A 14,687-nucleotide genomic window follows, 5' to 3' on the forward strand; every position below is an offset into this window, starting at 1 on the left:
AACTCAAATGGGAATCCCTGCAAGAAAGACATTCTTTTCGAAAAACACTATTGAGAAAATTTAGAGAACTTGAATTTGAAACTGACTGCCGAACAATTCTCCTGCTGCCATTGTACATTGCATGTAATGACACGAAAAATCAGGGCTCATATGGAGGCATATAGACGGTCATTTTTCCCTTGCTCTATTTGTGAGTGGAACAGAAAAGGAAATGACTGGCAGTAGCACAGGATACCCTCCATCACGCACCGTATGGTGGCTTCTGGAGTACCTTTGTAGACGCAGATTGTTTAAATGCATTAATCCACAGTCATCCATGTCATTGTCATTAAGAACTGGTAAATATGATGAAATGTGATCATTCCACCATCATGTGACATTTGCATGCAATGGGGAAGGTTAAAAAATCAGGGTGTATGGGTACCAAATCCTCTAAGCAAAAATCAGAAAGCTGCGGGTAGCCATATGTACGTCTCTGCTTGCTTGTTGCCTGTTAACTCGCGAACTATGTTGACTATTTGTATCCTTTATCGTTACTGGTGACAAGAAATGGTGTCTCTATGCTAACATAAGGAAAAGAAAGCAATGTTTGAGCCCAAACAATGCAACAACTCCCCTTATGAAGATCTGCACACATCCACAAAAGATAATGTTATGCATCTGGTGGAACAACAATGGTGTGGTCTTCTACAAATTGCTTTTCTGAGGTGTAGCCATGATTGCTGAGATTTATTGTCAACAACTGAGACATCTTGCAGATGCAGTCCAAGAACAATGACCAGGAGGACTACAGGAAGTGATTCCACTCCATGAAAATGCCTATCCACATCCACCTCGACTGGCAAAAAAACTCTACACTGGAGTAGGGTTGGAAAGTCATTCCGCACCCAGTTTATTCACCTGATATTGCGCCCTCAGATTTCCACCTTTTGCAGTCTCTATCAAACAACCTTCAAGGACATTCCTTTTCAGATGAAAATGCACTCTTCTCATGGCTCACCGAGTTATTTGCCTCAAAATCACATGATTTCAACAGTTGCAGAATCAAAAATTTACCCGCGCCATTGGCAAACTGTTGCAAACAGCAAAGGAGAATGTATCAAACAATGAAAAATCCAGGATGGGTTGTAACAGTATAATGAAAAGGAAAGTTGCTACTCACCGTATAGTGGTGACGCTGAGTCGAAGATAGGCACAACAAAAAGACAGTTCCAAATAAAACTTTCAGCCCTTAAGGCATTCATCAAAAACACACACACACACACACACGTGCGCGAACACAATCACAAACACAAGACTGCAGTCTCAATGTATTGTTGATGACTAAAGTCTCTGTTATGTGTATGTTTTGTGTGTATTAAACTTATGGAAAAATGGTATTAACTTACACACCAACTCTATATAAGGTGTCCCAAAACAAGTTTTAGGGACAGGTTCCAAAACAAGGAAAAATGTCTAGCAAACATGGGCCCTCAAATGCACAACTTAAGAGCTGTGAGCACTGGTTCATCTTCAATACTATGAAACACATGTCTTCTGCTGCAAGGACTTTGTTTTCCATATTTTGGGAGGAGGTAGTGCAGATCAAACTAAGAAAAAGTGTCCAATAAGTGTGGGGTCTAAAATGTAAACCCTAAGACCTATGACTACTTACTCATCTTCACTAGTGTAAAATGCATCTCTTCTAGTGAATAAACGCTCATGACTCATTAAGACATGCATTTTAGAGCCCATGTTTATTATAATTTTTTTGACACCCTGTTTGCATTGCTGCTTGTCCATTTTTATTGTGGCTTGACCAATATTGGGCTGTACAAACATCTTCAGCAAGCCTACAGAAGATACGCAGTGAGATATAAGTAATATATACCAAATTGCTCTTTATTGTAGAACATATCAAAGATAAGTTTTGTGAAGTTGACTCACTCATATGTGATCTGGTTCTTTACTGATTAAAACCACCTCTGCCAGGCATTTAGCTTCCAATTGTGCTTGCGAGTGATTAGGTGACATCCGGGTTCAACATTACTCTTCACCAGTCCTTAAATGTGACCTAAGACATTATTTTCCACAGGGATCTCTTTCTTCAATCTGACAAGGAACTAGAGAATAATATGGAATGGTCTGGCTTTAATTTCGTCCAGAGAGAGCTCCTCAGGACAATAGTGTTGGTACTGGTGCTTTCCTCCTGGCCTTTGAGGAGGGTACCCTTACACAAGAAGTAAAGTTATGGTTTACTGGTGTGACTTGAAGCCCTATAACCCACCTCCCATGTGCTGTTCCCGGTGTACCCCTCTTGGTCATATGTCTTCACGGCATGTTGCGAATCCTATTGCCTCCCTTACACACCACTGCCCAAGTGCGTAAACTGTTCTGGCCACATTCTCCTCACTCGTCAGATTGTCTGATTTACAAGGAGAGTCAGTAGGAAAGGTAAATTCTTTGAGGGGTGATAATATTAGTGATCCTGAACAAAAGACTTTGTATGGACGTATGCCGTATTCCAAATGGTTTCCAAGATAGTTTAGAACACATTTAATATCACTTTTGTATGTTTTTCTGGAATAACTCGAAAACCACACCCTCCAGCGAAAACGTGTGATAGTACAAAATTAAACAATATTTCCTACAAAAAATGTACTATTCAGTTTTTTCTCTAGAACTAGTAGTTTGAGTGAAGGGAGTGCGAGAATGTTGAAAAACTCGCTTGATGAACATGCACTCTAGTTTACGTAGTTTTTGTAGGCCAATTTGAGGTAAAGAATCATAAAAGAAGGCTGTATACGTGGAAGAAGCCTGGAGATACTAAAAGGTATCAGATAGATTATATAATGGTAAGACAGATATTTAGAAACCATGGTTTTAAATTGTAAGACATTTCCAGGGGCAGATGTGGACTCTGAGCACAATCTATTGGTTATGAAGTGTAGATGAAAACTGAAGAAACTGCAAAAAGATGGGAATTTAAGGAGATGGGACCTGGATAAACTGACTAAACCAGAGGTTGTACAGAGTTTCAAGGAGAGCATAAACGAACAATTGACAAGAATGGGGGAAAGAAATACAGTAGAAGACGAATGGGTAGCTCTGAGGGATGAAGTAGTGAAGGTAGCAGAGGATCAAGTAGGTAAAAAGACAAGGGCCAGTAGAAATACTTGGGTAACAGAAGAAATATTGAATTTAATTGATGATAGGAGAAGATATAAAAATGCAGTAAATGAAGCAGGCAAAAAGGAATACAGACGTCTCAAAAATGAGATCGACAGGAAGTGCAAAATGGCTAAGCAGGGATGGCTAGAGGACAAATGTAAGGATGTGGAGGCTTATCACACTAGGGGTAAGGTAGATACTGCCTACAGGAAAATTAAAGATACCTTTGGAGAAAAGAGAGCCACTTGTATGAATATCAAGAGCTCGGATGGAAACCCAGTTCTAAGCAAAGAAGGGAAAGCAGAAAGGTGGAAGGAGTATACAGAGGGTCTATACAAGGGTGATGTACTTGAGGACAATATTATGGAAATAGAAGAGGATGTAGATGAAGATGAAATGGGAGATATGATACTGCGTGAAGAGTTTGACAGAGCACTGAAAGACCTGAGTCGAAATAAGGCCCTGGGAGTAGACAACATTCCATTAGAACTACTGACAGCCTTGGGAGAGCTAGTCCTGACAAAACTCTACCATCTGGTGAGCAAGATGTATGAAACAGTCGAAATACCCTCAGACTTCAAGAAGACCATAATAATTCCAATCTCAAAGAAGGCAGGTGTTGACAGATGTGAAAATTACCGAACTATCAGTTTAGTAAGTCACAGCTACAAAATACTAACACGAATTATTTACAGATGAATGGAAAAACTGGTAGAAGTCAACCTCGGGGAAGATCAGTTTGGATTCCGTAGAAACACTGGATCATGTGAGGCAATACCGACCTTTCGACTTATCTTAGAAGAAAGATTAAGGAAAGGCAAACCTACATTTCTAGCATTTGTAGACTTAGAGAAAGTTTTTGACAATGTTGACTGGAACACTCTCTTTCAAATTCCGAAGGTGGCAGGGGTAAAATACAGGGAGGGAAAGGCTATTTACAATTTGTACAGAAACCAGATGGCAGTTATAAGAGTAGAGGGATATGAAAGGGAAGCAGTGGTTGGGAAGGGAGTCAGACAGGGTCCCCGATGTTATTCAATCTTTATATTGTGCAAGCAGTAAAGGAAACAAAAGAAAAATTCAGTATAGGTATTAAAATCCATGGAGAAAAAATAAAATTTTGAGGTTTGCCGATGACATTGTAGTTCTGTCAGAGACAGCAAAGGACTTGGAAGAGCAGTTGAATGGAATGCACAGGGTCTTAAAAGGAGGATATAAGATGAACATCAACAAAAGCAAAACAAGGATAATGGAATGTAGTCAAATTAAATCGGGTGATGCTGAGGGAATTAGAGTAGGAAATGAGACACTTAAAGTAGTAAAGGAGTTTTGCTATTTGGGGAGCAAAATAACTGATGATGGTCGAAGTAGAGAGAATATAAAATGTAGACTGGCAATGGCAAGGAAAGCGTTTCTGAAGAAGAGTAATTTTTAACATCGAGTATAGATTTAAATGACAGGAAGTCGTTTCTGAAAATATTTGTATGGAGTGTAGCAATGTATGGATGTGAAACATGGACGATAAATAATTTGGACAAGAAGAGAATAGAAGCTTTCAAAATGTGGTGCTACAGAAGAATGCTGAAGATCAGATGGGTAGATCACATAAGTAATGAGGATGTATTGAACAGAATTGGGGTGAAGAGGAGTTTGTGGCACAACTGGACAAGAAGAAGGGATCGGTTCGTAGGACATGTTCTGAAGCATCAAGGGGTCATCAATGTAGTATTGGAGGGCAGCATGGAGGGTAAAAAGCTGTAGAGGGAGACCAAGAGATGAATACACTACGCCGATTCAGAAGGATGTAGGTTGCAGTAGGTACTGGGAGATGAAGAAGCTTGCACGGGACAGAGTAGCACGGAAACCTGCATCAAACCAGTCACAGGACTGAAGACCACAACCACAACAACAACAACAATAATTTGAGGTAGCATATGGAGGGAGCAAGTTGGGGCGAACAGTTTGATACGGGACATCTATCAAGTCGGGGAAACTACCTCAAATTGGCCTACAAGAACTACGTAAGCCACAGTGCCTGCGCATTGAGCGAGTTTTTCAACCTTCTCGTGCTCTCCTCGCACAAACTGTTAGTTCTGGATTGCTGCATCTCAGTGCTGGCTTAGTGTTAATCTGTCAACTTCTTCTGGTGTACCGTCATGGATCTATCTGAACTGTTTGTTTCCATAGAGTGCTGAGAAAGTGTCATTATCTCTTTCATTTTTAAGTTTGAATATTACACTGTTCCTCTTTACACATTGCATACTGAAGCTTTTCAATTGCAAGTGCTTTCTTGAACATCTATTTGTCTGTTCAGAACTCCCTGTAGACCATACAAACGTTTTGCTACGAGCTCTTCTGGAATGTCAATAGCTCAATAGCTGTACTAGTTAAAATGGTTATAAATGTTTCATGTTCACAGATTAATCATGGCTGTATTCTCTAAATCCCAATAATTTCAAGTGTGATGATCCAGTTTGTCAGAACTGTTTTGAAAACTTGCTCAAACATCCCCCCCCCCCCCCCAATTAGCTGTCTGTTAAAAGGGGACCTTATTAACTGGTGCTCTTTGATTATTTTCTTTTTACTTAAAAAAGTTTGGAGATCAAGTGCTGAGATACCACTTCTCTAAGGCAGTATGACACAGTTCGCAAAAAATCTTTAAAAAATGCCATTGAAGATTAGAAGGATTCTGAGTGCTGTTACGTATAAAACATTTGCATCATGTTAAAAGAATGACTGATAGCTAACTGCATAGTGTGCAAGTCATTTGTGCATGAGGTTCTTGTGAGAAAAAACTTTTTTTTCTTTTAGTTGTAAATTTTACATCTGTTATCAAATGAAAGTGTTAATTAACAAATAGGGATAGGTAACTTTAGCTAAGAATGACTTTTTATCTTTTAATTACTAATTACATAAAAATAAATTAAAATTTCATGCAGACATGTGTAGCACATTTTTGTTAAATGAAGCAAGTTATATGCCTCAGTGATACTTGCCGATCTCCGGAAATTAAAAATTATTTTATTTTTGCCTTTTTGTATCAAATTTATGATTTAGTTTTTTTAATTAAAATTACCATTTGCTAAGAAAGGCGAAATTGATAAATTAAAGTAAAAACAGATGTTAGCAGCAAGAATAGATTCAAGAATCTCATGATTGCAAGAGTTGTATGCTGCAAACTCAGCTACCTTGAATTCTTTCAATACATTACAAATATTTTGTGGTACAGCTTTCAGAAATCGTCTAATCTTCAAAAACATTATTATTATTATTACTATTATATTGTTGTGCTGTACTGGTTTATGAAATTGACATCCTGACACTGACCTACAAATGTTATAAGTAGAAGAAAACTGAAGCGGGCTGGTCTGTAAGGTCCCATTATTAGTTTATTATGTGTTCCTTCAGCTGTTGCTACATATTCTTTTTTGTAATAGTTAATTCGTTTCCATTTTGTATAGAGTGTGAATTATGCATTTAGATAGGAAAATAACAGTTGTTGTTGTTGTTTTGGTCTTCAGTCCTGACACTTGTTTGATGCAGCTCTCCATGCTAATCTATCCTGTGCAAGCTCCTTCATCTCCCAGTACCTACTGCAACCTACATCCTTCTGAATCTGCTTAGTTTATTCATCTCTTGGTCTCCCTCTACGATTTTTACCCTCCACGGTGCTCTCCAATGCTAAATTTGTGATCCCTTGATGCCTCAGGACTTGTCCTACCAGCCAATCCCTTCTTCTAGTCAAGTTGTGCCACAAACTTCTCTTCTCCCCAATCCTATTCAATACGTCCTCATTGGTTCTGTGATCTACCCACCTAATCTTCAACATTCTTCTGTAGCACCACATTTCGAAAGCTTCTATTCTCTTCTTGTCCAAACTATTTATTGTCCATGTTTCACATCCATACATGGCTACGCTCCATACAAATACTTTCAGAAATGACTTCCTGACACTTAAATCTATACTCAATGTTAACAAATTACTCTTCTTCAGAAACGCTTTCCTTGCCATTGCCAGTCTACATTTTATATCCTCTCTACTTCGACCATCATCAGTTATTTTGCTCCCCAAATAGCAAAACTCCTTTACTGCTTTAAGTGTCTCATTTTCTAATCTAATTCCTTCAGCATCACCCGACTTAATCCGACTACATTCCATTAGCCTCGTTTTGCTTTTGTTGATGTTCATGTTATATCCTCCTTTCAAGACACTGTCCATTCCATTCAACTGTTCTTCCAAGTCCTTTGCTGTCTCTGACAGAATTACAATGTCATCGGCGAACCTCAAAGTTTTTATTTCTTCTCCATGGATTTTAATACCTACACAGAATTTTTCTTTTGTTTCCTTTACTGCTTGCTCAATATACAGATTGAATAACATCGGGGAGAGGCTACAACCCTGTCTCAGTCCCTTCCCAACCACTGCTTCCCTTTCATGTCTATTATTTACTGGCGAATGGAAAAACTGATAGAAGACTACCTCGGGGAAGATCAGTTTGGATTCCGTAGAAATGTTGGAACACGTGAGGCAATACTGACCTGAAGACTTATCTTACAAGCTAGATTAAGGAAGGGCAAACCTATGTTTCTAGCATTTGTAGACTTAGAGAAAGCTTTTGACAATGTTGACTGGAATACTCTCTTTCAAATTCTGAAGGTGGCAGGGGTAAAATACAGGGAGCGAATTTGTACAATTTGTACAGAAACCAGATGGCAGTTATAAGAGTCGAGGGACATGAAAGGGAAGCAGTGGTTGGGAAGGGAGTGAGACAGGGTTGTAGTTTCTCCCCGATGTTATTCAATCTGTATATTGAGGAAGCAGTGAAGGAAACAAAAGAAAAATTCTGTGTAGGTATTAAAATCCATGGAGAAGAAATAAAAACTTTGAGGTTCGCTGATGACATGGTAATTCTGTCAGAGACAGTAAAGGACTTTGAAGAGCAGTTGAAAGGAATGGTTAGTGTCTTGAAAGTAGGATATAAGATGAACATCAACAAAAGCAAAATTAGGGTAATGGAATGTAGTCGAATTAACTTGGGTGATGGTGAGGGTATTAGATTAGGAAATGAGACACGTAAAGCAGTAAAGGAGTTTTGCTATTTGGGGAGCAAAATAACTGATGATGATCGAAGTAGAGAGGATATAAAATGTAGACTGGCAATGGCAAGGAAAGCGTTTGTGAAGAAGAGAAATTTGTTAACATCGAGTATAGATTTGTCAGGAAGACATTTCTGAAAGTATTTGTATGGAGTGTAGCCATGTATGGAAGTGAAACATGGACAATAAATAGTTTGGACAAGAAGAGAATATAAGCTTTCGAAATGTTGTGCTACAGAAGAATGCTGAAGAATTGATGGGTAGATCACATAACTAATGAGCAAGTATTGAATAGGATTGGGGAGAAGAGGAGTTTGTGGCACAACTTGACTAGAAGAAGGGATCGGATGGTAGGACATGTTCTGAGGCATCAAGGGATCACCAATTTAGTATTGGACGGCACCGTGGAGGGTAAAAATCTTAGAGGGAGACCAAGAGATGACTACACTACGCCGATTCAGAAGGATGTAGGTTGCAATGGGTACTGGGAGATGAAGAGGCTTGCACGGGATAGAGTAGCATGGAGAGCTCCATCAAAGCAGTCTCAGGACTGAAGACCACAACAACAACAACAACAACAACAACAACAACAACAACAACATTTCTTCAATTTCTTTGTCATCTGCAGAGCTGGTTCGCATAGAAACTTGTACTACTGTAGTAGCCATGGCCTTCGTGTCTATCTTGGCCACTATAATACGTTCACTATGCTGTTTGTAGTAGCTTACCCTCACTCCTATTTTTTTTATTTGTTATTAAACCTACTTCTGCATTACCCCTATTTGATTTTGTATTTATAACCCTGTATTCACCTGACCTCAAGTCTTGTTCCTCCTGCCACTGAACTTCACTAATTCCCACTATATCTAGCATCAACCTATCCATTTCCCTTTTTAAATTTTCTAACCTACCTGCGCGATTAAGGGATCTGACATTCCACGCCCCGATCCGTAGAATGCCAGTTTTCTTTCTCCTGATAATGATGTCCTCTTGAGTAGTCCCCGCCCAGAGGAAAATAACTAAGAAATGGTAAATTTTTTTCTTTAAATAATCTTTTTGTGATGGGATTGACAGCAGCATTTTGTAGTAATGATCTATTAGTAATGGAAGTATGTAACATTTTGCTCAGCTATCATTGCTATGATGTCTTAACTATGTATGCATGTCAAGAATCTTTTTTTATCTCCCGTATAACAACACATTTGTGTATGTGTGTTTGTGGAGAGGGGAAAGGGGGGGGGGTGTGAGAGAGAAGAGAATATCATGTAAAATAGCATTTGCTTCCAAGACAGAATTCACTTACTAGTTAAGTAGTTGTATTGCAGTCTAAGTTAAATCATTCTGTAAATTGTCAAAATAAGTATATTATTCTGTTTCCATTTTGAACAGGAGTTAATGGATGAGCATGCACAAGGGATCATGATGCGCATACTGGCCAAGGTTTTTTCTGCTGTGGACTACCTCAAAGACAATATAACCAAGGAACAGTTACTGCCACTTCTGTCTGTTTTAGGAACAGTTGTCTTCATTGTGATTGGAGGGTACATAATGACATATCTTGTGTAAGTAGTGAAAAATTAATATATACTATATAACAACGAAACAGTTGCTGCCACTTCTGTCCTTTTTAGGAACGGTTATCTTCATTGTGATTGGAGGGTACATAAGGACATATCTTGCGTAAATTGTGAAAAATTAGTTGAACTTGGAAAGATATTGAGAAGAGACTACTAACTAATAGCAAGAGTAAATCATTAATATGCACTAATAAGGTATTCATTACACAAATCAATAATAAATTGCTATCAGGCATTATAGTTTGTTAAACTGGACTTTTGCTTCATATGTACTATGGAGAACATTGCAAACTGTCAATGTTGCAAATGTTCATGGGTGATAAACTTTTACAGTTTGTGTAAGAAGTTAAAGTATACTGCCAGCTTCTATGGCAGAAGGGTCTGCCTGCCTTTGCTATCACACTGAGTCCTTGAGTTCAATTTCTATACTACCATATATTTGTTCTTTGTAAAATGACTGAAATGTGGTACATTCAGCCTTGTGAGGAGAATTGAGTAAGTACTTTAAGGAACAGTACTGATTCTGTTTTGGGAAGCCCACCATTAACTACTGAGAGAAATATATATATATATATATATATATATATATATATATATATATATATATATATATAAAACAGAAAGAAACTTCCACATGGGAAAAATATATAAAAAACAAAGATTCCAAGACTTACCAAGCGGGAAAGCGCCGGCAGACAGGCACATGAACAAAACACACAAACACACACGCAGAATTACGAGCTTTCGCAACTGGCAGTTGCTTCATCAGGAAAGAGGGAAGGAGAGGGAAAAATGAAAGGATGTGGGTTTTAAGGGAGAGGGTAAGGAGTCATTCCAATCTGCCCTTAACTCTTTGCCTTTAAATATGTCTGCTTGTGTCTGTGTATGTGCGGATGGATATGTGTGTGTGTGTGTGTGTGTGTGTGTGTGCGCGAGTGTACACCTGTCCTTTTTTTCCCCTAAGGGAAGTCTTTCCGCTCCCGGGATTGGAATGACTCCTTACCCTCTCCCTTAAAACCCACATCCTTTCATTTTTCCCTCTCCTTCCCTCTTTCCTGACGAAGCAACTGCCAGTTGCGAATATTAAAAACAAAGATTCCAAGACTTACCAAGCGGGAAAGCGCCGGCAGACAGGCACATGAACAAAACACACAAACACACACATAGAATTACGAGCTTTCGCAACTGGCAGTTGCTTCGTCAGGAAAGAGGGAAGGAGAGGGAAAAATGAAAGGATGTGGGTTTTAAGGGAGAGGGTAAGGAGTCATTCCAATCCCGGGAGCGGAAAGACTTCCCTTAGGGGAAAAAAAGGGACAGGTGTACACTCGCGCACACACACACACACACACACACACACACACACACACACACACACACACACACACATCCATCCGCACATGGATATGTGTGTGTGTGTGTGTGTGTGTGTGTGTGCGCGAGTGTACACCTGTCCCTTTTTTTCCCCTAAGGGAAGTCTTTCCGCTCCCGGGATTGGAATGACTCCTTACCCTCTCCCTTAAAACCCACATCCTTTCATTTTTCCCTCTCCTTCCCTCTTTCCTGACGAAGCAACTGCCAGTTGCGAAAGCTCGTAATTCTGTGTGTGTGTTTGTGTGTTTTGTTCATGTGCCTGTCTGCCGGCGCTTTCCCGCTTGGTAAGTCTTGGAATCTTTGTTTTTAATATATTTTTCCCATGTGGAAGTTTCTTTCTGTTTTATATATATATCTGTGTGTGTGTGTGTGTGTGTGCTAACCAATGCACGTCAGTACTGATATCCATTGATGCCATTTGGTAAGGATGACACATTAGTGGGCCAGTAGCAGATGGACCACCAGAGCTAATCATGTGGCTTTTAATGTACAGTGTGTTCCCACCTTACTCCATTTTTGTCACTTTTATTGTGTTTGTTATTTGTATTTATTTTAAAGCTTTTATCCTGTTGTAATTAGTGTTTTGTGAAACACAGTTACCATCTGCTTCAGAAGTGTAAGTGGTTTTTGTTTTCTTAGAATTTTGTGTGGGTCCATATATCTTTCTTCACTATTTCTCATTCTCTAAGTTCACAGGGACAAGAGGTAGCCCTAAAATTGTAATTATTACCTTGAAACAATCAAGCTCCGGCCATGAGACTTGGTGATGGTATCAGTCCTTCTTGGCATGTTCACCCTTCTATATGAGACATTTTTCCCAAGGGTGGATTATTTGGCAGACACATTTTAGCTCTTCAGGAAACATTCTGCCTCAAAAATAACCTTGTCATCATTCTGAAAATGACCCACCTTGCAGTGTTTTCTTCATCACAGGGAAGAGGAAGAAGTCAGTGGGCGTTTTGTCAGCAGATATGAGAGGGTGAGGCTAAATTTGATTGTCCAAAGAAACAGCTTGTGGGACTGTGTGTTGTGCTGGGGCATTTTCTGGGAGCAAAAACACCCCCTCATACAGCTTCCTGTGACGTTTTGTCTTGACAGCCTCCCAATGTCTTTTCAGGAGATTTCAGAAGTATGTTCTTATCATGCTTCTGCCCACTTACAAGCATGATCTGTTAGCACTAGATGATGGCAGTCCCAAATAACAAACATAACTTTGTCCGTTGCTGGTTGGCTCGTTGCTTTTTCAGCCATAGTGAATCCACATAGAATGAATGCGGCATTTTCCTTATTTTTGGGAACCTTAAAGGGCCATTATTTTACAAGCATAGATAAGACTAAAATAAATTACTTAGATTGCTAAAAATATTGAGGTCCAGAAGTGTTTCAGGGACTGGAAATTTTCTTCACTGAGACTTTTTTATTTGTTTTCACTACTGGTTTTGGCTTATGAAGTCATTGGCTAGTCAATAGCTTTTAAATTTACCAGTTGTGTGAACTGGCAGTGCCTTCACAGTCAGCATCCCAGTTCATAATGATTAACAAACTCTTCTGGGTGTTTTAACAGTTTTACCTTTATTTTGTGCATATAAGATGGGAAATAAGTATGTGTACAATGTTGACCATAGAATTATTTTTGGATGCTGGCGTAAGTGTATAATATCCAATAGAAACTATTTCAAAAGGAATAACATTAAAGTAGGTGGTTAAATAAAACTCCTAAAAAAAATCCCATTATAAGAGCTCTGTACCCCACCCTAAAAAAACAGAACCCGTATAGGATCACTTTGTCTGTCTGTCTCTCTGTCCGTCTGACTGTTAAAAACCCATTTTCTCAGGAACGTGTAGGCATATCAAGTTGAAATTTATATCACATACTTTGGTCTATGGCCCCTTGGTGGCATAAAAAAACTGTAGCGTTAAAGTCAATGCAATGAAAGACACAGCCATTTATGTCGCATATTTTAATACTCACAAACTCAGTCATCAATACCTATAATGTACATCCTGTTGCCAATAACCATGAAATTTGGCAAGAAGCAATGACGCACAGCACAACTAAAGGAAAAACTCCAAAAATTGTTAATTTCTAAATCACATGGAGAAAAAAAATATGAAAAGGATAATTGCTACTTACCATATAGTGGAGATGCTGAGTTGCAGATAGGCACAATAAAAAGACATACTGTAAGTTTTCGGCACACAAGGCCTTTGCAAAGAGAGAGAGAGAGAGAGAGAGAGAGAGAGAGAGAGAGAGAGAGAGAGAGAGAGAGAGAGAGAGAGAGACTACAAACAGCAGTGCAGGATGGGAGAGGTAACAGGGTGGGCGGGGAGTGAAGTCTAGCATGGTGAGGGTGAGGGACACTAAAGTGCTACTACTGCGAGAGCTTGCAGGGACAAGGCGGAAAGAGGGTGGAGCAGCTGCGTGCAGTCAGGAGGTGAGACGGAGGGTGGGGGGTAGTGGAAAAGGAGAGTAGTAAAAAGACTGGGTGTGTTGGTGGAATAAAGGATTGTCTGGTGCTGGAATGGGAATAGGGAAGGAACTAGATGGGTAAGGACAATGACAAACGAAGGGAAGGAGGGTTAGAGGAACGTGCGATATATTGCAGGAAGGGTTCCCATCTGTGTAATTCAGAAAAGCTGGTGTTGGTGGGAAGGATCCAGATGTCACAGGTTGTGAAGCAGTCAGTGAAATGAAGAACGTCATGTAGGACAGCGTGATCAGCAACAGGGTGGTCCAGTTGTTTTTTGGTCACAGTTTGTCAGTGGCCATTCATGCAGAGACAGCGATTTGGTTGTCGTTCCCACGTAGTACAAAATGTAAATATCCCACAGTGCATGAGTCATACTTGCACCTCTTGAGAAAGAAGTCCCTTGGAACTATATCTGTAGATTGTCTGCTAAGGCATCATTACAGTATTGTTTTGGCCAAAAATTAACAAGCACATAAGAAGTGTGAGCAGACACATTATGTGATGCAAAAGCTATGAATTGTTTTGCCACAAGTGTAGGTAGTGTTTTCCACACTGCATCATGCAAACTTTGTTGAATTTGTAGGTAATGGTCCTTATTGTTCATTCGACCCTCTGATAAGAACTCGTGGTGCACTGTACTGTTAAAATCAAAGAACACAGTGAACATAATCTTTGTATGTGACCACACTGGAGCTTTCCTCAGTCATTGTCATCTGGAATGCTTCTGCTGGGACAACTGAGCTTTACTTACAGGATAATATCTGTAAACCCATGTTTCATCACTTTTAATGACACAGTTCATTTGTTTCACATCATTGTTGACTTCATCTAGTGACTCCCAAGTATTTGTTGCTGTGTTTGTTCAAAATGTAACAAAAATTTTGCTTTTTTGTGACCACATCCACCTGAAAAGATTTCATGGCATGAAACCCTTCATATGCCAGCATCGTCTGCAAAATTCCATGATTGTGATTCGGTGATAATTTATAATTATTTCTTTCACTTTTTCTGCAGTTTCATT

The 14,687-nt window shown here is 39.3% G+C and overlaps 1 protein-coding gene across 1 annotated transcript in view; it reads left to right on the forward strand.

The window, feature by feature from the left end:
- LOC126354232 (dnaJ homolog subfamily C member 16) overlaps positions 1-14,687 on the forward strand; it is a 162,753-nt gene that overhangs the window by 79,203 nt on the left and 68,863 nt on the right. Inside the window, exon 9 of the mRNA XM_050003727.1 lies at positions 9,637-9,809. Coding sequence (XP_049859684.1) covers positions 9,637-9,809 — 173 coding nt within the window. The remainder of the gene's footprint in view (positions 1-9,636; positions 9,810-14,687) is intronic.

Source organism: Schistocerca gregaria, chromosome 3 (assembly GCF_023897955.1).
Source record: "Schistocerca gregaria isolate iqSchGreg1 chromosome 3, iqSchGreg1.2, whole genome shotgun sequence".
Lineage (NCBI taxonomy): Eukaryota > Metazoa > Arthropoda > Insecta > Orthoptera > Acrididae > Schistocerca > Schistocerca gregaria.